At 34.0% G+C, this 22669-nt stretch overlaps 1 protein-coding gene across 1 annotated transcript in view; it reads right to left on the bottom strand.

The window, feature by feature from the left end:
- Positions 1-12838: 12838 nt before the first annotated feature.
- Positions 12839-22669, bottom strand: part of LOC135136637 (ATP-binding cassette sub-family A member 2-like) — a 32094-nt gene continuing 22263 nt past the window's right edge. The window contains exons 14-23 of the mRNA XM_064066008.1: positions 21383-21501; positions 20679-20916; positions 20178-20483; positions 19900-20127; positions 19460-19813; positions 18139-18602; positions 17927-18074; positions 17631-17874; positions 16725-16902; positions 12839-16669 (exon numbers count right to left, since the gene is read on the bottom strand). Of these exons, the coding sequence (XP_063922078.1) occupies positions 16508-16669; positions 16725-16902; positions 17631-17874; positions 17927-18074; positions 18139-18602; positions 19460-19813; positions 19900-20127; positions 20178-20483; positions 20679-20916; positions 21383-21501 (2441 nt within the window). The 3' untranslated portion in view covers positions 12839-16507. The remainder of the gene's footprint in view (positions 16670-16724; positions 16903-17630; positions 17875-17926; positions 18075-18138; positions 18603-19459; positions 19814-19899; positions 20128-20177; positions 20484-20678; positions 20917-21382; positions 21502-22669) is intronic.

The raw sequence follows: 22669 nt of genomic DNA, 5'->3' as shown, positions 1-22669 counted from the left end.
CGAAAGGAAGGGAGAGATGGCAGTCAGAGTACTACCTTCAAGGGTGCGAGATCGAACAAATTACGGGCGTCAATTTTTGTTTTTTTCTGGAGTTTTTCGTCTGAAAATATTAAACAACCGACTCTCCGAGACATTTGTGACGGGTGCGGTGTACCAATAAACGATTTCCTACCCAGTGTGGTGAAATTTGTTGTGGCGTACGGACTGCGATTGTGACTTAAGTACCGAAGCTGAAAGGACGCCAATTGGATTAACCCTTTCCCAACTCGGTGGCTTATTGGTAGGTTCGGCTATCACATATGATGCTAGAGGCGAACTATTGTAAGATGGGTGCATGCATGCGGAAGCGGTGTTGTTATAATAATAATAAATTCGTTGTTCGCGCGGTCAGGTGTCGGAAAGTTGTATCAAAGCGGGCTAGGAAGGGAAGGGTTGATTTTAAGGCGGGCGTAGAACGTGGGTAAATAGCATTGTTCTGTTTTGGGTTAGCGTAGCTAGGTGGTGGATACCGGGTAATTGGGTAATTGTTAGTTGCGTTAGTTAGAAAGAGACAGTCTGTGACGCTTCACGAAAAGTAAAAATGGCGACCGACGCGACGCCGGCGTTTTGCTGTCTTTGTTATTTTGTTAGCTAGAAAGAGAAACCGAGTGACGCTGCGCACAAGCTAAAATCGCGACCGACGCGATGGTGGCGTTTGTCTATCTTTGTTATTTGTATTAATTAGAAAGGGATAACATGTGACGCTTCACGGAGAACAAAATGGCGACCGACGCGACGGTGACGTTTTGTTATTTGCTTCATTATTTATTGAAGTATTGTCGTAACACGTAAACTAGAACGTGTGAAAATGGTGACTCCTCTGTTCGTAATCTGATTTGCTTGCACTCAACTACGACTCGTGGCGCAGAGCTTTCTCTCCCCCTCTCTCTCATTTTTCGCTCTCTCTCTTTCTTGTTTGTGTGTGTGTGTGTGTGTGTGTGTGTGTGTGTGTGTGTGTGTGTGTGTGTGTGTGTGTGTGTGTGTGTGTGTGTGTGTGTGTGTGTGTGTGTGTGTGTGTGTGTGTGTGTGTGTGTGTGTGTGTGTGTGTGTGTGTGTGTGTGTGTGTGTGTGTGTGTGTGTGTGTGTGTGTGTGTGTGTGTGTGTGTGTGTGTGTGTGTGTGTGTGTGTGTGTGTGTGTGTGTGTGTGTGTGTGTGTGTGTGTGTGTGTGTGTGTGTGTGTGTGTGTGTGTGTGTGTGTGTGTGTGTGTGTGTGTGTGTGTGTGTGTGTGTGTGTGTGTGTGTGTGTGTGTGTGTGTGTGTGTGTGTGTGTGTGTGTGTGTGTGTGTGTGTGTGTGTGTGTGTGTGTGTGTGTGTGTGTGTGTGTGTGTGTGTGTGTGTGTGTGTGTGTGTGTGTGTGTGTGTGTGTGTGTGTGTGTGTGTGTGTGTGTGTGTGTGTGTGTGTGTGTGTGTGTGTGTGTGTGTGTGTGTGTGTGTGTGTGTGTATACCTAATAATTAATGTATGCGCACGTGACTATTAGTTCCTACAGCTGAATTTCCAATTTGTACTCGCCAAAAAGCCAAAACGGCAATAGGGGAAGCACCCCAGGGGAAATCCCCCACCCATTATTTTTAAATTTGTGTGTTTATCGTCTGCCCTGAACGCGGGTGTTTTTTTATGTGTCTTTTGTAGTTGACTTCTCTTCTTTTCACGTTAGTACAAGGCATGATTGATAGGTCCGGTTCCTTTTTCTTTTCCGTTCCGCGGGTGATCGATGCGTGATGTACCGCCGACTTTAATCCCGTCGTTGATCGGACGGTACACTATACTACTGAGCAGCGACCTGGTTACTGCGGGGCCATCGGACCTTGTAGACGGGGTGGCAGTTGTATTCGGGGACAGCAGCTTCTCGTGGAACGGCCGGTAGTCAATGGTACATCGCACCACGAAGCCGGTGGGCCCGGACAGGAAACTTTTGGACGGGGGGGCGTTCCCCCGGCCCTAACTATCTCTCTCTCTCTCTCTCTCTCTCCCCCTCTATCTCTCTCTCGAATGTGACGCTTGTATATCCTTGCATGTCAAATAACCTTCCTGTTCTTCCACTGGCGAAGCGCTACGTTTTTTTTGTTTTTCACGGCGAAGATGCGAATGGGAGTCATTGTTCCGCATGCAAAAATTATTATTAGTAAAATTTATTGTTAGAAAAGATGTAATTTAATGGGCCTGTTCGGTGTCTTTCTGGGAGGTTTGGACCCGAACCTTGTTTTTTTTTATAATTTGTAAACACAATGATATTAAATTTAGTAAACAAGACGAAATGTGTCACAAAATAATTGTAACTGCAAACCGCAATGTGTTTAACTCGTTTATTGTGTAATCGTTAAACATTAAAGGCGCCCTCCCGTTAAAAATTTATGTGTCTTTATACCTGTGTTCTTCCCTCACTCGTTGGTTTGCTCACTTCGCTATAGATCTGAACCGCCTGCCGCCACATTAACGTAACACAACGTAGGTTCTAACCTTGCTAGACGTTCACGATCATTGGCCAAATTATTCATTTGAATTTGCGCGGTTTTCTTGGGTTCAGAGTGCGCATGTGCAATATTCGGCGGCAGGTTTGGGTTATTACAACATGCATTTCCCTTTCCTTCATAATACTTGTCTCTTTCGTTCCATACATGTTTTCCCCCTTCCTTTCTTATTTCTTTCCAACATTCTTGCAATATTTTACAGTCACTTCTCTCACCAAACTTCTCTTCAAATCTGTTTCTTCTCTCACTATATACCACTTTTCCAATCCCAATGTCCATTTTAAGTATTTTTCTTGCACTCTCTCTATTTCTTCATATTCCCTCCATCCCCAAATCTCAGCTCCGTACATAAATACACTTTTGATCAAACTATCAAACATCATCATTCTTCTCTTATAATCATGTCCAAATTTTCTCTTTCCTATTCCCCATACTGTTCCTATCACTTTGTTCGCTTTTGGACCATTTCTTGAATTGAGTTGTTGCTCTTTAATGTATATCCTAAGGGGCAGTTTATCTTGCAGACTGGGGGTTAAAAATGCTGCAATCAAGTCAAAACTTGACATTTGCTTATTTCTCAATACGAAGATTGTTGATACAAAATTTCAACCCGTTCGGAGAAATCCTTAAAAACCACCCCCAAAACAACCTTGCAGACTGGGGCTTAAAAATACTCCAATCAAGTGAAAACTTGACAGTCGCTTATTTCTCAATACGAGGATTGTTCGTACAAAATTTCAAGCCGTTCGGAGAAACCCTTAAAAATCACCCCCAAAACAACCTTGCAGACTGGAGGTCAAAAATGTTCCAATCAAGTCAAAACTCGATATTTGCTTATTTCTCAATACGAAGATTGTTGATACAAAATTTGAACCCGTTCGGAGAAATCGGTGAAAACTACCCCCAAAACAACCTTGCAGACTGGGGCTTAAAAATACTCTAATCAAGTTAAAATTTGATATTCGCTAGTTTTTCAATACGAGGATTATCGATACAGAATTTCAGCCTATTCGAAGTAACCCTCAAAAATCACCCCCAAAACAACCTTGCAGACTGGGGGTTTAAAATGGTTCAATCAAGTCAAAACTCGATATTTCATAATTTCTCAATACGAAGATTGTTGATACAAAATTTCAACCCGTTCGGAGAAATCGTTAAAAACTACCCCCGCAACAAGCTTGCAGACTGGGGCTTAAAAATACTCTAATCAAGTCAAAATTTGACATTTGCTAGTTTCTCAATACGAGGATTATCGTTACAAAATCTCAGCCTATTTCAAGAAATCCTCAAAAATCACCCCCAAAACAACCTTGCAGACTGGGGGTTAAAAATGTTCCAATCAAGTCAAAACTCGACATTTGCTTATTTCTCAATACGAAAATTGTTGATGCAAAATTTTAACCCGTTCGAAGAAACCATAGAAATAATATTATATGGAAGTAACTTAGAGAGAGATGCGCGTTGTCAACACAGTGGGACAGAGATAGGGCTCTCTGGGTGGCAAAACATTGACGCGAAACTGCAGGGCACTGTGTTTCTGGAGGTTTCTTTCGTGCTGTCGCATGGTGTTCGAAGGTGTATTTTTGCAAATTTACGTTTTTTAGGCTCAAGTTATCTTATTTAAATCTCTACAGTCTTCTTAAGTTGTATTTTATTGGACTATTTGTTAAACATCGTGAAATCGTGTTCTGCGTATAAACTGAATAGAACGTGCAAAGAAAGCAATCCTGTTTCATTTCGTTTTATAATAATCACATACACAGACGGACTTCCTAAATAATTTAAAAAATTTGTTAGATTCCCTAAACATTTCGAGTTACGAAAATAACGGATTATTGCTAAAAAATGAGTAAATTTTAGGTATATCTATTGATTATTGTTTTAGTTATTTGTACGTGGATTTAGAAAATAGATTTTAGTAGAAAATTCCACACAGTTTAATATGTTTAATTTAATTAGGCACCCTGTCACTTTTATCGAAAGTTTAATTACTTTTGTCCTAAAAATTTCAGAATTACCAATGAACATACACTACAACTTGTAGTAGATTATTGTACTAACTGAATTCGTAATATATTGTAAATTTCTATATATATTTCTATGTATAAATGTATATCTATACATTTCATTTTATTAAAAGACTATCTCCACCACTTAACATAATTTTTGTTGTTTCACATTACACATAATTTTAATGTAAACTGTAAAAATATAGTTTTCATTAACAGACGTTTGTTATAATTGATTGTTGGAGCAAATTCGTAAGAAAACGTATTAATTCCCGTTCAAATGAAGCGTTTCTTGCCACCCAGCACGTGATACGTGGTCAGCCGTCCTTTCCCGACTGATGCATAACCGCTCTAGCTATTTCTTTCTTATGTTGATTACACTTGCTCGCGTATGGAAACGTATACAAGGCTCCATCCACTCCTTTATTAGATCAATGGAAGAAACCGTTAAAAACTACCCCCAAAACAACCTTGTAGACTGGGCCTTAAAAATATTATTACCAAATCGAAACTTTGTGTTTAGTTGTTATCTATATGAGAAGTAATAAAAAAAAAATAGCTTTTTTTAAGCTGCTCTTAACAAGTACCATCTTCCATACTGGAGCTTAAAAATACTCCAATTGAGGCGAAAGTTACCACTTGCTGAGTTCTTTAAACAAAAAATTATCATGTTAAGTTTTACGAACTTATAAAAATGATTCATAGTTCACATTCATTTAAAGTACAAGTAGCAGAAAAATTTCAGACACATATAAAGAAACAGTATATATTTCTAAAGTAGGTGCGCACCATAGAGGTAGAATGAGAGGAGGGAAGACAGTTTGAAAAAATTACTGGTACCGCGCTTTCTACTAGGGTCCTAAATGGTTCTGTCAGGTCCTCAGAGAAACTGGTTGTTCCAGTGGCGTGCTCGAAAGCGTTTGCGGGATACTGGGCATAAAACAAAAATAATTTCATAAGAAAGCATATAAAAGCAGCACCAAATTTACTTGAGTTTTTAATTGGTTAAGATTGGTTGCGACGGTCGTCGTGTTATCTCCACCGTCGCCCAAACCGAGCTAATTCCTACAACAACTGCGTCATCACCCAATGATCTTAATATGCATTGTTAATTATGAAAAATATTGTTTTGTTGCCTTTTATAACTTTATTTTAATGCATATATTTTTAGTAACCATTCTCATATTCATAATTATATTTTGCAAAAACGTTGAATTTTTATTTTTGTTTTTTTAATTGTACTTTGCATATAAATTTGTTAAAAAAAGTAATATATAAATTAATTTATTCTAACAACTTGGTTTTATTTATAATACACTACCTAAGTAGCAAGTTTTTGTTACCAAAATGTTATAATAAAATCAAGCTCCAAATTAGAGGTAAGGATTTTGCCATACTACTTTTTTAATTAGTTTTGAAATCTTGTACTAAGTGTAAGATCTGCGATATTAATTGATATTAATCGAGTCACTGATAGGTGCTCTGAAAAGGTGACATTAACTAAATTTAACATTATTGAGTTTTGATTTGATTGGAGCATTTTTACGCCTCAGTCTGCAAAGTTGTTTTGGGGGTGGTTTTTGAGGGTTTCTCCGAATGGGCTAAAATTTTGCATCAATATTCTTCGAATTAAAAAGTAACAAAATATCGAGTTTTGACTTGATAAGAGTATTGCAACAAAATATTTTTTCAAAACCAACAGAATATGAAACCCACTTTCTGTTAATTTTCTCTACCAAAACAAAACTTCTAAGTATAATTTTTCTGGAATCAAATGATAATTTTATTTCCAAAATTGGTGGGTAGATAATTTAGTATTCAATTAGGATTCAAGGGTACATTAGGACTAAGCTTGATAAATAAGGTATGTAGTGCCATTGGAAAGATTAAAATCATGTATATTTTCAAATTCTACATTTTTTTTCTTGAATTTTCACATCTATATCGTTATTTCCATTTAAGAATTTAATTTATCAATACAACTAAAATGTTCCTAAATACATGCATTCAACTAGATTAGTCGTAAGTGTAGCCGTCTTTACTTTTACTAAGATTTTCCAATTTTAAGTCACTTTCACCGCTAGTACGTAAAAAAAAGAGAGAAAAATTACTAATATATTTTTTTAATGCAGCAACCTTTCTTGTTTCCCATTTTATACAATTTATGTCATAGATCATAGATTTATGTCAATTAACGCTTAAACAATGTCATACAAAATAGAATTGCAAAAAGGCATAATATATCAGTTAATTACCGAAGTACCTAAAAGTGAAGTTGTGAATATATTTTGGACCAAATATATTATAGGTACTCGCAACTATATAGACAACAATTAAAGACTGCGAGGTAGCAATACCATCTGGTATTAATTTGTGATCGGCTACGAATTTTCAGTGAAATAAGTTTAGAAAGATTAAGAAGAAATGCTAAAGACAAGAGCCTGGAACATCAACAAGAAGACTGATTGGCTCGATTGTTTAGAGTTCCCATATAACAGTTTCTAGAGAAATAGACAAAAACAACTTAAAATACAGTAAAAAAGCTAAATGTTCAAAACATACAGCATCGCAGTTAGAGAGAATTCTCAGATGTTCCCGGCTATTGAGAATTCATCATTTTCTGGATAATCGTGTCGTTATGCTATGTGATGAAATTAGTACATTACGTGGCAAGCTTAGTAAATTAGCCTTTACGGGCGAGCCGGAATGTTTGCAGGGCGAGCGACGTAGGAGCGAGTCCTGTAATCCGGTGAGCCCCAGTAAAGGCTAGTTGCAAGCGAGCCGCGTACAACGTTTTACTTCCTCTTGCTGAAAATCCTGAAAATGAACAACTTTGGCATCTCTAGAAATTTTACTTGAAATTACAGTCATAGAAATTATAGTATCATTTTTTCATAGTTTGCTCCGGTAACTATGGAAAATTGAATTGTTTGAAAATAACGGGACTGTCAATTTGTAAATTCGATTAATAATTTAAATAGTTTAATTTTGTTTCTGAGCTCTGTTAATTGTGGAATTCGATGAAGATGAAGAGTTTGAAGGTGATTTTAATGTTAGTATTAGCACAGTATTAGTGAGATTAAGAAAAAGGCCGACGCAGCGAATGTGTGTCTGATTCCGGTGCTGTCATGATAACGTTTTACAGGCACGGTGCCTGTAAAGCTGCCACGGTAACGCTTTACAGGCAGGGTGCGTGTAAAGGCTAATTTACCGAGTTAGTTCCACAGACCATTAAACAAATAGGAAGACAGTTCATTGCCATTTAATCGTATAGTCTAGGAAGCGACACTAGCGCTGCGCGAGCGGCTGGAGCAAACACTCATTCGCTTATACTCGTGTAAATTTCGTAATAGATCGTGTTTACTGTCAACAAATATCTCCTTTAACGTCATTCAAATTCAAACGCCAAATTATAATTTTTTCAAAAGGTTTTCAGTAGTAAGTTTGGTGGCTATTATATCTGCTATTTTTAAGTCATATTAATATAGTTTTACTTGTTTCAGATACAACGGAAATGAAAATTATTAATAAATATCGATGCAAAGTTCCAAATTGTCCGTCAGTATACGCAACAGGAATCAACAAGAACAAAAATAAACATTTTTTTATTTTTCCTAAATCTCCAGTTCAAAAACAAAAGTGGATAGATACCATTAATGCCTCTTGCACAGAAAAAATTGTTGTTAATTGTAAAAAAGCTTACATTTGTGAAGATCATTTCAGTAAAAATTACTTTACGAGCACCGCACAAACGAACCTTCATAAATACGCAATTCCCACTATTTTTAAGGACAGTAGTCAAGCTGTGATTAATACTAATGGTGATGGGTATTCCAGTAAAAGTGAACAAAAAAATTATAAAATTTTTATTTTTTTAGTCGGAACTATTCCGGAATCTGAGTATGATGGTAGCGTAAATTCACAAAGACCCAAACGCCATTGTGATACTCTCACGACAATATCACATACTCCGAAAAAAAGAAAATATTCACCCAGTGTTTTGAAAAAGGTATTGAAAAAGGTAGGATGCAAAAGAGTGGACGACTTAACTCCTAGAGAGCAAACTTTATTTAGAATAACAAAACGCCAGAAACAGGCAATAAACAGATTAAATTTAAAATTATGTAAATCAAAAAAAAACTTGGATCTTCTAAAACGTGCTCCCCAAAATCATCTAATTAACATTTTACAAGAAAATTGCAATTCTGTAAGTGCAAGCTTCATAAAATCCCAATTTGATAACATGAAAAAAAAAATTCCTAGATGGTCAACTGAAAATAAAATATTTGCCTTGGCTATGTACAAAAGAGGTCCAAAATGTTATCGCTTTTTAAAACATTTTTTCAGACTTCCGTCAAAAACAACTTTGTACAAATTTTTGAAAAATATACCTTTTGAATGTGGCGTGAATGACGAACTATTTGATAAGTTAAAAATGAGAATTGAGAAACTGAAACCAAGAGATCGATTATGCAAGCTTATGTTTGATGAAGTGTCTTTATCTACAAATTTAACCTATTCGAGATCTACTGACAAAATTATTGGTTTTGAGGATTTGGGATCTTTAGGACGAAATAAAAATTATGCTAACCATGCGTTAGTATTTATGATACAAGGTATTAGTTCCGGATGGAAACAACCAATAGCGTACTATTTTGTTAAGGACTCTATTAAAAGTATAAAATTAAAACTAATAATTAAAGAAATTATTAGCAAACTTAATATGGCCGGCGCAAAAGTCATATGCACCGTTTGTGATCAGGCCAGTTCGAATGTAAAGGCTCTACGTTTGTTAAAAGAAGAATCAAATGTAGAGTATAAGGAACCATACTTTAAGGTAAATTCAAAAAAAATTGTATGTTTATATGATAGTCCCCATTTATTGAAATCATTAAGAAATGCTCTCCTTAAATATACGATTTATTATGATGAAACCAAGAAAGCTAAATTTATGTATTTGAGACAAGCTTATCAATTTGATAGTACTCGAAGATTTCAAATTTTGCATAAAATCCGAGAACCCTTTCTTTACATGAACAGATATAGATTATTAAAGATGAAAGTGTCAATTGCAGCAAAAACACTTAGTGCCAGTATGGCAGCTGCACTTGAAACTCTAATAGATTCAAAAGAAAATATTCCTTCAGAAGCAATCGAAACGGCTTTCTTTGTAAAAGACGCAAATGATTTATTCGACAGTTTCAACTCCACTGGTATTAATATGCGTAACAACCACTGCAATCCAAAGCTAAGATGTGCTTTAACAAAGAAATCTGGCCATTTTGATTTTTGGAATAAAATGGAAAAAAAAATCGAAAGTTGGAAATTTTATGACGAAGTACGTGGTCAATTCAAAACAACTATGCCCTTTAAAGAAGGTTGGTTAAATAACATTCGTGGAATTAGACTTCTTTGGCAGATGTGTGAAAAAAATGAATTCAAATTTTTGCGAACAAGAATGTTGAATCAGGATCCTCTAGAAAATTTATTTTCAGTGATACGACAATACGGTTCAGGAAATAGTAATCCATCGTGTTTTCAATTTATATCGGCGTTAAAAACAAGTATTTTGAATAATTTGATAGCATATCAAGCATATGGTAAGAATTGTGAAGAAGATGTAGGAAAACTTCTCGATAATCTTAGAATATTTTTATCCTCGTCATCAAAACCAACAAATTTTCAGTTTACAGAAAATATCAATGAGTTGGTAAATTTAGAAAATTCTAGCTCAACTAATAGAACTGCATTTAAAGATTTATATGATCTTCAGGCTATTACATATGTTTGTGGCTTTTTAATAAAAAAATTAAAAGCTATCACATGTAAAGACTGTAAAAATTGTATAATTGCACAAAAAACCGAAGAACATCATATTTTCACTCTTTACAAAGAACAGGATCAAAAATTAAGGTTGAAATATGCTACAAAAGAATTTGTAACATGCTTAGCTGAGATTTACGATACCATAGTCTTCTTTTTAGATAATTTTGGAGAAGTTCCAAATATTGCAAGAAATTTAAAAGAACATATAACAGCAACAATTAACTTTACTTGGATTAACTGTGACATTCATATTGCTGATTTAAGAACGGAAATTATTAATTTGGCAGTGCGTCTAATAATAAATAAAAAATTGACCAATCTGCAAAAACAATTTCAAGTACATAATCGTAGAAGAATTAATAATTCAAATAGGTTTTAAAATTAACACCTACCCGTAGTTTCAAGAGTTTTTTTTAAGCAGTTTGTAATTAAATTATTTTTTTTAGGTATTTCGAAATGAAATTGTTTTTCTTTGAGAGTTGTTTTGTAATTTTGTCATTGTTATCAAATATATGTTTTTCATTACTGAATTTAGTTTCATTTTTATAGAATTAAAATTGTAATTAAAAATAAAATTACTACTATAGTAATTATAATCTAGTAATCAGTGGATTTAATTCATGCAGGAGCTCGAGCAGCGCTGTAATCGCCACATTAAATCGTAGTGGTTTTTGAACGTCTTTCTATTTGCTTAATGGTCTGTGGGCCTTATTCACAATGGACACAAAACATAATACATATGTAACAAGTAAACTTAGTAATGAAATATGCACCAAGTATAAATACATAACATAGTTTATGTTTTTAGTTTGCGCCTGGTTTATGGTTAAAACGCAGAACAGAAAATGACAGCCGCCAAACTTTCTTACTTTTGTGAACAACAAACAAAATATAAACTCGTACAAAATTATTGAAGAAAGCGGCAAAGGGTGCGATATCTATTTTTTTTAGCTTATTAAAAGATTTTTAGTTAAATATTCACAAATAGTTGCTGCTTGAAATGTTAATAATCTATTTATATTTAAGGGTCTGATTGTTTTGATGCTGATTAGATTAAGTGAATGAGATGGAGGCCCCCGAATAGGAGAAAAAATTGGTGAATTTTTAAACTTAAATAAACAATCAATATACATACCGTAACGAGACTGTTTATGGCAATAGTATCAAGAAGTACGAGATCTTTCAGTTCCTGGGGTGGAATTAGTGTAAACTTCGTAATCGTAATTTTAGCAAAAAAGCATTGTCACTATGATTGTTCCACAGCGACGATTGGCCAAGGAAACCGTCAAGAGACGAAAATTGCAAGAAATCTATAGGTTTCATCACGCTGTGCATTATAAAAAACCGATTTACACACTACATTAAACTAAAGGAAACTAAAACATAAGGGTACTACACAAACATTTTACAAGTGCAGCATATACATTTGATTTATACCTTATCGATGGCGATAAGTGACAAAGATGGTCACAGGTTTTTATTTTATAGTATTTCTCCATATTTCTTTTTTGGAAACATTGTCATGATAGTCACGGCTAACTAACATTGAATCTCCAATAAAACTGGTGCATTATACCCAAGATTGTAGAAAAAATGTTGTATGCAACACGTGCAAAATTGTTCTTGCACTTGACGTATTGTCCGACTCGATCTTCGGACATTTGTTACGTCACTTTTTGCACTTGTTGCATAAATAACTATTTATTAATTAAAAATCAAGAACCAAGAGAATTTTTGCAGTGTTATGACAACCACTCAAATTTGTTGTATGCGTCAGTTAAAAAAAAATTTTTTTTTTTCAATCGAGAAATGAGTGATTCTGAAGCAGGAAGCCTGCCTTTCGAAATAGAAGAAGCTGCTGCAAATGTGGCGTCTTCATTGTTGCCTAATTAATCAAAAACCAAGTACGAAAAGTTTTATAAATAAGTTAAGAATTACTTAATGTAAATAATTTGTTGTAATTTGCATGTTCATAAATTTCAGTTAAGTAGTGGAGACCTTCATTACACCACTAGTGGAATAATATGGTTTATTACTCAACTCAAACAGTGCTCAATTTTTTTGTTGTGCAGTTCGTAGAAAGAATAATTCCTCTTCTTTTCTGCATCATTACTTTTATTACAAAATTTAATTTTGCCAATTTAATTTTTTATGAGAATCCTTACAAGTTAAATACAAATATGTATGCAATGTTAAAGTAAATATGAAGGAGCATGCTGTGAGTGTCTTTCAAATGAGTTTTTTCTTTACAAAATTTTGTAATGACGTCATCAACATTTTTCAAAGGACACGTTTTGTGACCGGGTTTTTCTTTCCGGTGCGGGGGTAGTCGATGGGAAACGGTAATTTCCAGGACTTCGAAGAAAACACTAGTGATATAAGAATATTTATTTAACAACCACGAGCAACTCAAGCATACAATCCAGGAATAAACGGTGGATGATTTACAAGTTAAAGTTTGAACGGGTCATATGAGTTTAGGTAAATAATAAAATTATAGAAAAACAAATTTATTTTTAAGTTTATTAATAATAAGAATAATAATTTATTACGGAAAATCTCCATTTTACAAAATACAAAAATATAATCCAGTAACAATAATAACTAATAAAAATAATTTAAATAAATCATATAAGAAAGTTTAATGTTCTTTTAAAATTAGTCTGTGTATACAATACAACATATAAGTTCCAATCAAAAGCCAAATTCTTAAACTTATGTCATACTCATCACCAATAAAAAAATAATGTATGTACACTTTCTGGGTAGCACTTTGTTGCACAAGTTGGTACATTTTTCCTTGCTTACCACAGAACAAATAACATTAAAAGATATATCCATAAAATAAATAAATATGTATCTGCTCAATATTTTGTTGTTAAGCTTCAAACAGAAACAAAATTAATAGAAAAGCATTACATTCAAAACTAATCTGGCGGTCGCTGAGCTTAATGCAACTGAAGTTGATTGTTTAAAAAAAAAAAACAAACAAATTGAAACAAATCGCCCAATTTTGAAATACACATATTAACTGTATACCTACTTACTTTGCGAAATTGAATCTTTTATGTCTCTTGTTCATGTAACTAACTTAAAGCTAGTATTAAATACACGGGCAAAAATTCGGTAGTTTCAGAGGCTGCATTTGAAAAACCGAAGTCATGTTTAAAATTATAAAAGGGTACAACGTTGTAAAAATATACATGTATATTGTTGCCGGAGAGCGTGACCGAGGCCTGATTTCACAATTAATTAAGTTACTTTAGGACCTTATTTAAGTTTTAGGATAATTAATAAAGTAGTTTAGCGTAGAATAGGTTCGCGTGCTGCGGCGGCTGTTTCCAGTCTGGCCGCCCCGCCGACGGTGGTTATATTTAATACCTCGGTCGGGGCCCCGCCTACTGGTGCAGAATTGCGCGCGTGTGCCGTCAGCTCGCGAAAAAAATAGGTTAATTAGGGTAAGGTAATTAGTAGATAATATATTTAGTGCCAAGAATTAGTTTAGTGTTAATAGGCGATAAGCAAATAACAATTATGCTCCGTTTTCTGTGACATCTGGCGGCAGCCAATCCGCTGCCCAGACGGTGTCCAGAAAACGGTAAAAAAGCATAAAAGGCTGCTAGAAATCCCGCTCAGCATCACTTGTCAGCTAGCGGTGAAAGTGTACGCTTCGGAGTCACAATAAACCGCTCTGCATTCTCTAACCGAGGGTTTTATTGCCCCAAATAAATCCCTACACAAGCACACAAATAAAGCACGCAACCAGTTCTTCTCAGAACTTCCAAATCGGAGCATACCCGGCTTCCTGGTTCGGGCCGGTGTCTCGACAGGTGAGGACAGGTCGTCCCCGTCAACCCGCGACGTCGCGACGCCCCGTCCCCTAACAATATAAAAAAAATAGCACGCACCGACTTCAAAAACCAATCGATTCATTTCATCCTAAACTATAAAATTTATCACAGATGTATCACAAATATTGCATTGACGCAGTTTTTACCAAGTTGCCTTTCAGTGAATTAAATCATTGCATAGCAAAGTATTTGGTAATTTTTAATTCAAATATTTTTTACTTTTCATAAATAGTCAATACAATTTTTAAGCTTCTGTTTTCATTTGAGAACATTACCTTTATGAGTAATGTGCTTACAATAATTAAGATGCTTCAGTTGTTTATTGCTAAAGGGGAAAGAAAATTTTATCTATGATTATGTAAACAGTCAAAAATTCCAAACATACTTCTATTGTTACTCGTATTTTATAGTTCGTTTCGAAATAATTAAAAAGGACTCCAATATTCGGTTGTTAACGTTTAGGGTTGCTATAGAAGTATTCACCGAAACAATGCTTGGTTTTTATAGCCTAGCACTCACTAGGACCATGTCTCGGTTTACATACTTCTATTAAGATTTTCAACTAATCGTGCTGTGAAGTGTTGTGAACGTTAAATATCGAATAGTGTAGTAATTTTTCCTAATTTATAGAGGGATTTTACAATTGTTTTGGCCATTGTTCAAAAAAGTTCAACTCGAATTTGCTCAAAAATTTTGTTACGCTGACACTTGGGTACATGGGAGAATGGTAATAATGTAGTAAAATGACTTTTTTAATGAGCATGGATTTAAATAAACATGATTTCAAGAATTTCTGGTAGATATTTCATTTTGAACTTACTCGTCGCGTGCTACAGGGTGCCAGTTGAATTATTACAACGGTTAAGTAAGGTACATCATTTACTGACCCCAATGAGTTTAACTAGCAAAAAACAAGTCGAAATATGCTTCAGGACTCATAAAATTCGACCAAAATATGATTTCTAGCTAAAACCTGACATTCATGAATAGGATTTACAAATTCTTCAAAATCACCAAGATCAATAGTAAGTAGTAGTAAATAAATACAACTTTTATTGTATTGCTGCCTTTAAATTTCGTTCTTCATTGCCTGCACAAAAGGTGTATCGAAATTTTCAGTAAGCGAGATTTTTTAAATATTGAAGATTTTGAAGTTGAACAGCGGCAAAGTTGTAAAAAACAATTTTTGTAAGGAACTATTTGCTGTAACAAACATTTTTAAACTCAAGCGATGCCTCTAACATCAACCGCAAATTATATATCGCAGTTTTGATTGTTTGCGACACAACTTGATTTTAAAAATACTCAATTAGAATAAGATAATATTAACTGATTACCTTTATTGTTCATAAATAATTTCTGAATATTAACGACTCTCTTTTAGATCAATTTCAAAATTTTCAGTAATAAAAAATCTCGTTTATTAAAAATTTCGACGCACGTTTCGCGCACATAATAAAGATTTTTTAAAGAAATTTAAAGATATAAATACAATCACAGATGCATTGTGTACAATCGTTGAACACGCAGGTAAAACTAGGAAATTTTAAAATAAGACGTAATAAATATCAAAAAATTTAGTTTAAAAATATGAGAATTAAAGAAAAAATTCGAATTACAATAAAAGATTAATAACGAAAAAATCGCATTTTAACATAAATATATCAGTATCTCAAAAAGTAGGCAAAATCTCACAAAATCGTCTTTATTTGCTCTGCATTCTTGGAAACTCAGTTGAGATGTAATTGTTTCTGCGGCAACTTCATTTTCCAAATAGCAAACTTCTCAAATCTGAGTTCCTAAGTTTTTACAGAAATCAATTCATTCATTTTGACATGCAACTCAGCAACAAAATTTTTTGTAGAACGGCCCAATATTTGGTTGATGAAGTAATTTTTGGATGTTCTAGTGCTGGATAATTTCCACAAAGAGAAAGTAAACACACAAAAAAAAAACCATTTGTACAAAAATAGGTAGGTAATGTTTGCAATAAAAACCAGAAGTTTGCAAACTGGTAATTTCAGTGGAAAGATATTTTTGTGTCGAATTTCACAGAAAATAATCTAAAAACGGTTTTTAAATACTGCTGTGTAAATCTTTGGCTTAACTTATATAATTAAATTTAAAATTCTTATTCTCGAAGATATCGATAGATTGGATATTAAATTATTATTATTTATATGACTTATAGTATACAACTACCCACCATTACTCCATCATCTCTAAACCGCGTAGTTCTGCAGAAGCAAATTGCTATGTCAACAGAATTGTATTCAACCATTTATCCACATTGTGTTCTTGGTCCCACAAGCCTAGGTTTCTTCTGCAACGGTTAGGAATATATCTTCCAATGAAATTTGGTTCACTGCATAATCCTCTACTTGTTCTTTATACATATCCTTCATTGTCTGTAAGTCAGAAAACAATCTACTCAACCTTTGGTTACCGTCCACGACTTCGTAAGTTAACGTATTCTGCATATAAAAAATAATTAATCTCAATTTTTGTTTTAATAAAATAAAATCTCACAGCGTATTCCTCTTTAAGCTGAGCTTTTAATTTGTCTTCCATGTGCTTTTTGATTTCTTCTGAGTTGTTTGTTTCGCTTGTAAGTGTCACAGCAATTTTAAAACCTTTTTGGTATTTTTTTTTCAGACACAAAAGACTCCCTTGATCTTTAATTTCACCACTTTTCATAATTGCTATTCTGTAAAGAAAATTCTAGTTAGAAAGTTTACGACTTCAGAACTAAATACGCACTCATCACCACTACGCGGAAATTTATCTCACTCCCTCAGTGCCGTCGCGTCGAAGTGGGGGCACGTGAGCCTCGCCACTTCGAGCTAGCGCGAGCACAAAGCGCAACGAAAATCCTTCCTAGGCGATTCCTCAACGTTCATCTACGGACACATCTACTATTCCTACAAGGTCTCTTTCATGAATTCTGACACATTTGTTACCAACGGACGCACACTGAATCAATTAAAACCTTAAACTTATCAGTTAAATTATGTGACCGCATTTTTGAAACTTGCCAACAAACAAATGCATTCAATAATAAATTTTATTACTGACGTTTATTCTAACATTAGCAGTTATATATATTAAAGATTCCTCAATTCATTTTGTTGCTATAACAATACACGGCAATCTGGTTTCTTATTTAATCAATCTTAACCATTTTGTTACAAATGAATTTGCCATTTTGTATGATATAACATTTCAATATAACAAACATGCGGTCCTGTGGTGTAAAAATTAAAAAGGGGATCGCGTATTATTATTTGAAGTAAGTTTAGCGATCGTAAACACTCCTAACGAAATGCACTGGCAACGTCCTTGTGGACCAGATCAAAGCGTCCCCACTACTCGCTGTAAAACACACCTTACTTCAACTGGGGAATTGCACTGCTGAGATACTTTTCCGCGCATTGCTCATCACACAAATTTTCACATTCTTCCATGCTATGAGAGCAAAGCAAAAAAGATGTCCCTTTCATTTTCTTGAACAATGATAATATACCCCAAAATTTGCGTCGACTTGCTGGATCGACACCACTTGTGGGCTCATCGAGGCAAATGACCTTAGGAGATCCTAAAAACGCTATACAAGAGCTTAGTTTTCTTTTGTTTCCTCCGCTGTATTCAGAACACGGTTTATCAGCGTAAGGTTTTAAACCTTAAATAATAAACAAATAAATAATTAAAGGTAACAAATATAGTATTTTTACCAAAAGAAGTCAATAAACTGTCAGTTACTTTGTTTACGTCTTCACCCGAGTAACCTTTTAAGTATGCCATAACACGTATTAGTTCTCGTCCAGTTAGAAAATAATTCAAACAATCTTCTTGAGGACAATAACCAATTTTTTGACAGTACTAAAAAAAATACAATTGCACAAAGTAACGAATGGGTTTTATGATAAAGACTATATTTCCTTACCTCTGGTTGGTTTATCGTTATTGCTTTTTTTTTGTTTTCCGGGTTTAAAGCAATACTGCCGTTATCGAAAAATAAATTCTTCGTTAACATGCGGAATGTGGTAGACTTTCCAGCACCGTTGACACCGAGTAATCCGAAACATTTATTATTTTTTAAATAAAATTTTAATTTCTTCACTATAGTTTGTCTTCCAAATGTTTTAGTTAAATTTGTAACTTGAAGAGATGTATCTTCGGTGAAGTCTTCATCCTTTTCACTTTTTTTGTAGTGGGTTTTAAAAATGTTAATAGAGCATGGATATTTCAAGACGTGCATAATTTTTTCGTGAAGTTCACTCTTCATGAAAATTAAGATTGCAAAATATATAACAAATGCCACGAGCATTATTGCTAGATCATTCCCAATTCCCAATTCTTCATTTCGAAAATAATTTTGGTAATTGTGACAAGAAGTTGTGTCGTCTCCTGCAACACAAAAATACTCAGTCGAAAAAAAAAAGTTTGTTTTTAATGTGCACAATGGCAGCGTATAAAACCCATAACCCATCAAGGTGGTGCCAATTTGTATCTAGTGCTATTAAAAATTTTATTTTTATTTAATAAAACTTCACCGTAAATCGCAACATTTCGTGCATTTTCATATATATTTTTTTTAAATTAGCATTTTTCAGAAATTAACTACTGATTCCAACAAATATGTATGTTACCTGCACGATATGTGAATTCAATCGAGCGGTCTTTCAAACAATCGACAAAACTCAATTCGTACGTACACCACCATTTTAAAATAGAATTCTTTGAGATGACATCGTCAATTTTTTGGTGGGATGATTAGTAAAAATTCTGGTTATCGTTTAACTATCTACATGATATTCCTAACACGCATATAAAATTTGACAGTACGTTTCGAGGTTACGTGTCTAATAAAAATCGACACAAACGCCATACTCGAGAAGTCATGAAACGTCGAGAAAACATGAAATTGGCAAGTCACCCGATGGGCTCGATTACCACTTCCTAAGCTTACGCTCGGCAAGAAAAACAAAACAACCTTTAAATATATTTTGAAACATGACATGATAAAGAAACGTTACTTCAAAAAATATCAAAATTCACGTAAAATTGGCATTTATAACGGGGTTTTTAATAAACGAAAATCGAATTGTAATAGAAACTGCTACGGAACATAGAATGAGAAAATATACAGAATGCATCTACACCGGTACTGTTTTAATTGCATAAAATACCCAAGTGAAATCTCCCGCATCGCTCTGACAAAGCAACTTGAACACATAAATCGTTATTCAGTAAAAAAAACCTACCATTGCAGCAGGGATTTGGATTGATGTTACAATTATGAGACCGTTTTTTAGGGTCCATATATTTCCAGTTGAAATTGTCAATGTATTTCTTCGCAAACTTAACATTTATGTAACTCATTGCAAATTGTGGACTTATTGCTACTAACATAGGTGTTAAACACTTTGCAATTTTGATATAATACTCTTGGTGCGAAAATTCCATTGCAGCGATGATTAGCGATGGAACAATACCGAAAAAAATACCTAACATAAGAAAAAGGGCAAAGCCTCCTGTAATTGTTTTTCGAAAACTAAATAGATAGGTAAATGGCAAAGCCACTATGATGTAAGTTCCATATATCGTAAACATTGCCTCTGAAAAAAAAAAAAGAATAAAAACTCAATGGTAATTGCTAAGATTTCAAAATTATAATTATAAGGTAATTGTCACTAATACTTACCGATATCTGCTTTCTGGAAAGCATACCCGTTATAAAGAAGTTGATTTATTAACAACAGAAAAATACACAGTGTCGCCATTGGAAGCACTGAAAATAATGCATCAAAGCCAACATTTGTTAGCCAGTAGAAATATGTTTTAATTCCTGCAATCGTTTGAATCTTTATAAAATCTGTTGATACTTCTGTATGGGGAAATACGATAAAATTGCTCATGAAGAAAAACATGCCTACAAATTAAAACGTATCATCATAAATTCGCATGAACAGATCATCTTACTAATAGGAATTAAGATTAACCACACACTTGCAACGTTTACAATGGATAATTCTGAAGGTGCATCTTGAGAGTACATTGGTTTCAGAGGAGTATTACGCGTAGTGATTGAAAAATTACCACCAAGCCAAGCTTTAGCAATGGCATTCATTGCAAGATTGATGGAAATAGGTATCCCATGCACTGTTTCAGATGAATACATGGCATTTACAACGACTCCTGTTTCGTTTGAAGTACTGTTGAATTCAATTGCTGTGATCATGTGCTTCTTGTAAAACGCTATGTTTTTGACGCCTTCTTTTATTATGTCTGAAAATATGATAAAACAAATTTTAATTTCTGTTGCCGATTCTCCTGGATGTTGTTTAATTCGAAATCAAAAGAAAATTAAACAACCAATAAAACCGCTAGATGGGTAAGCGCAGTTCTGGATTACTTTTACTTAACTAGGGTACACACGTAATTGCAAGGTTCAAAATATGAAAATAGAAGTAACACACGTACCACCGGAAATATTTTCGCTCAACACAGGTTTCGCGTTTTCATCCATTACAAACTTTTTGTAGAAAATTCCCATGGTATCGAGAAAAGGATCTGTAGTCTTTTTACCACCATAGTATACTTTAGGCTTTCCATATACTTGCAACGAATAGTTCATCGATGGACCACCACCATCATAACTGTCTGAATTTGACATTCCTAACCAAATTGCCAATAAGAAAATGCAGATGCAAACAAGAATCTGAAATATTAGATAAAAATTGTAAATACTTATGCTTGTATTTTCTCGCTCGTTAAATATGTATAAAAATGTCTACAGTCAGTTGTACCTACTTTGGAGTACCACAAAATTGATAGCAGCAGATTTTCCAATATATTGTATAATTTCGATATTTGTTTTTTAATATAAAACATTAAGTTTGTAAACCTTTTCAAGAAAATTGAATATCGTGAAAACTTGCATTTAGCATCGTTCTTTTGTTTTCTCATTAAATTATTACTAATCCATAATTAATTAATTTTAAACAAATCGAATTTCAAATGAATAGAAAAAAAATGCATGAGATTTCATTGTATGCCCACGAATTTTTAACTTATGCTGCAACTATACTTAGTGGCTGACCAATGACATCTAATTATGTTTTAAATCATGAAATATTAGCCTCCTATCTTCTCAATATAATGTCCAAATCAAAGTAAATACTTACTGCTGGAATAAACCAGTAAAACTTTTTCTGAAAAAAGTACCAACGCTTTTTCATTAATGCTGAAAATTGATTTCCAATATTTCCAAAGCAGCATCTGCCTTGCGAATCTGTTTGCCAAGCTGTAACAAAAAGAAACACTGACAAAATTCTAATGTGGTGTTGCATAGTACAATACATAATACATTTATCGTATACAAGACAATCAACGATTAGGTAACCATTTTTAATCATGTCATCATATAAGGAATTCACGTTCGGTAGATGTAACTAGATTTGGTAACTTTTTTTTTTAAGCTGTGTAACTGCGGACATAATTGTTCTAGTGTATAATGTATTACTGGAATGTCAGAAAGTAGCTATCAAAAATGTGACATGTAAGTAAGTAAAGGTCAAATATCGAAAATGTGATGGTTTTGTGGTAATCTGGTGAATCTATTTTTGAACCAAGGAGAAAATCGCATCCCTCTAAAAGCCCAAAGAGCAACCCGCATGTAAAATTTTGAATCTTTTCCCATCACTAGTTTTTTTAGGAGGACAAGCTTTGATGTCATCATCATGGATCCACAATTTCACCATGGATCCGTTCTGGTATATCCATGTCTCATCCAAGAAAATGAAAAGTAAATCTTCACCACAATCACGCAATTGGAGATAGGTACCACCTTAGAAATTTGATTCTGGCAGCTATAACGTGTTTAAAATGTGAAAAACTTCGCCTTCGGAAACCTAAATTTACATGTGTATTACGTACAATTATTTTCAAAGCCGAGTGTTTTCCCTCTTACAAAACAATAACGATTATATAAAACTTAAAAACCAATTGTAGAACGGAACCAACAAAGCATGTAGGTATATAAATCTGCGCAGTCGTCTTTCTGATTCTGATCATAATATTAACGGCACAAGCGCCGCTGTATCTGTATTATTTTAAAATACGAAAAACACTCGACAACACTAGCGAACTTTACGGAGAATATTTCTGCCACCAGTTTAACTGTTTCCGTTTTACCCAATTTTTTGAAAACCACGAAATATTTCTTGTTTCTTTTCCTTTAAAGTGGGCTTTCTCGTGACTACTTTTATGGAAATTGTTTCCATGCTGTATTTAAGGATTTTCTTGAAACGAAGCGTGTTAAAATTAGAAAAACTTCGGTTTTTTTCCACACAATTCAGATTTGACATTTGAATTAGAAAATTAGACAGTTGGTGCCAATCTTAAATTTCTAGTGATCTTAAGATTGCAACTTAACCACAGAAAAGTTTCTGCCAGTTACTTCTACCGAACGT

The sequence above is a fragment of the Zophobas morio genome, unplaced genomic scaffold (genome assembly GCF_036711695.1).
Source record: "Zophobas morio isolate AGI-343-1 ecotype UQ-CSIRO unplaced genomic scaffold, CSIRO_AGI_Zmor_V1 ptg000026l, whole genome shotgun sequence".
Classification (NCBI taxonomy): domain Eukaryota; kingdom Metazoa; phylum Arthropoda; class Insecta; order Coleoptera; family Tenebrionidae; genus Zophobas; species Zophobas morio.
Note: the sequence above shows the minus strand (reverse complement) of the source record. Positions and strands in the feature narration are given on the sequence as shown.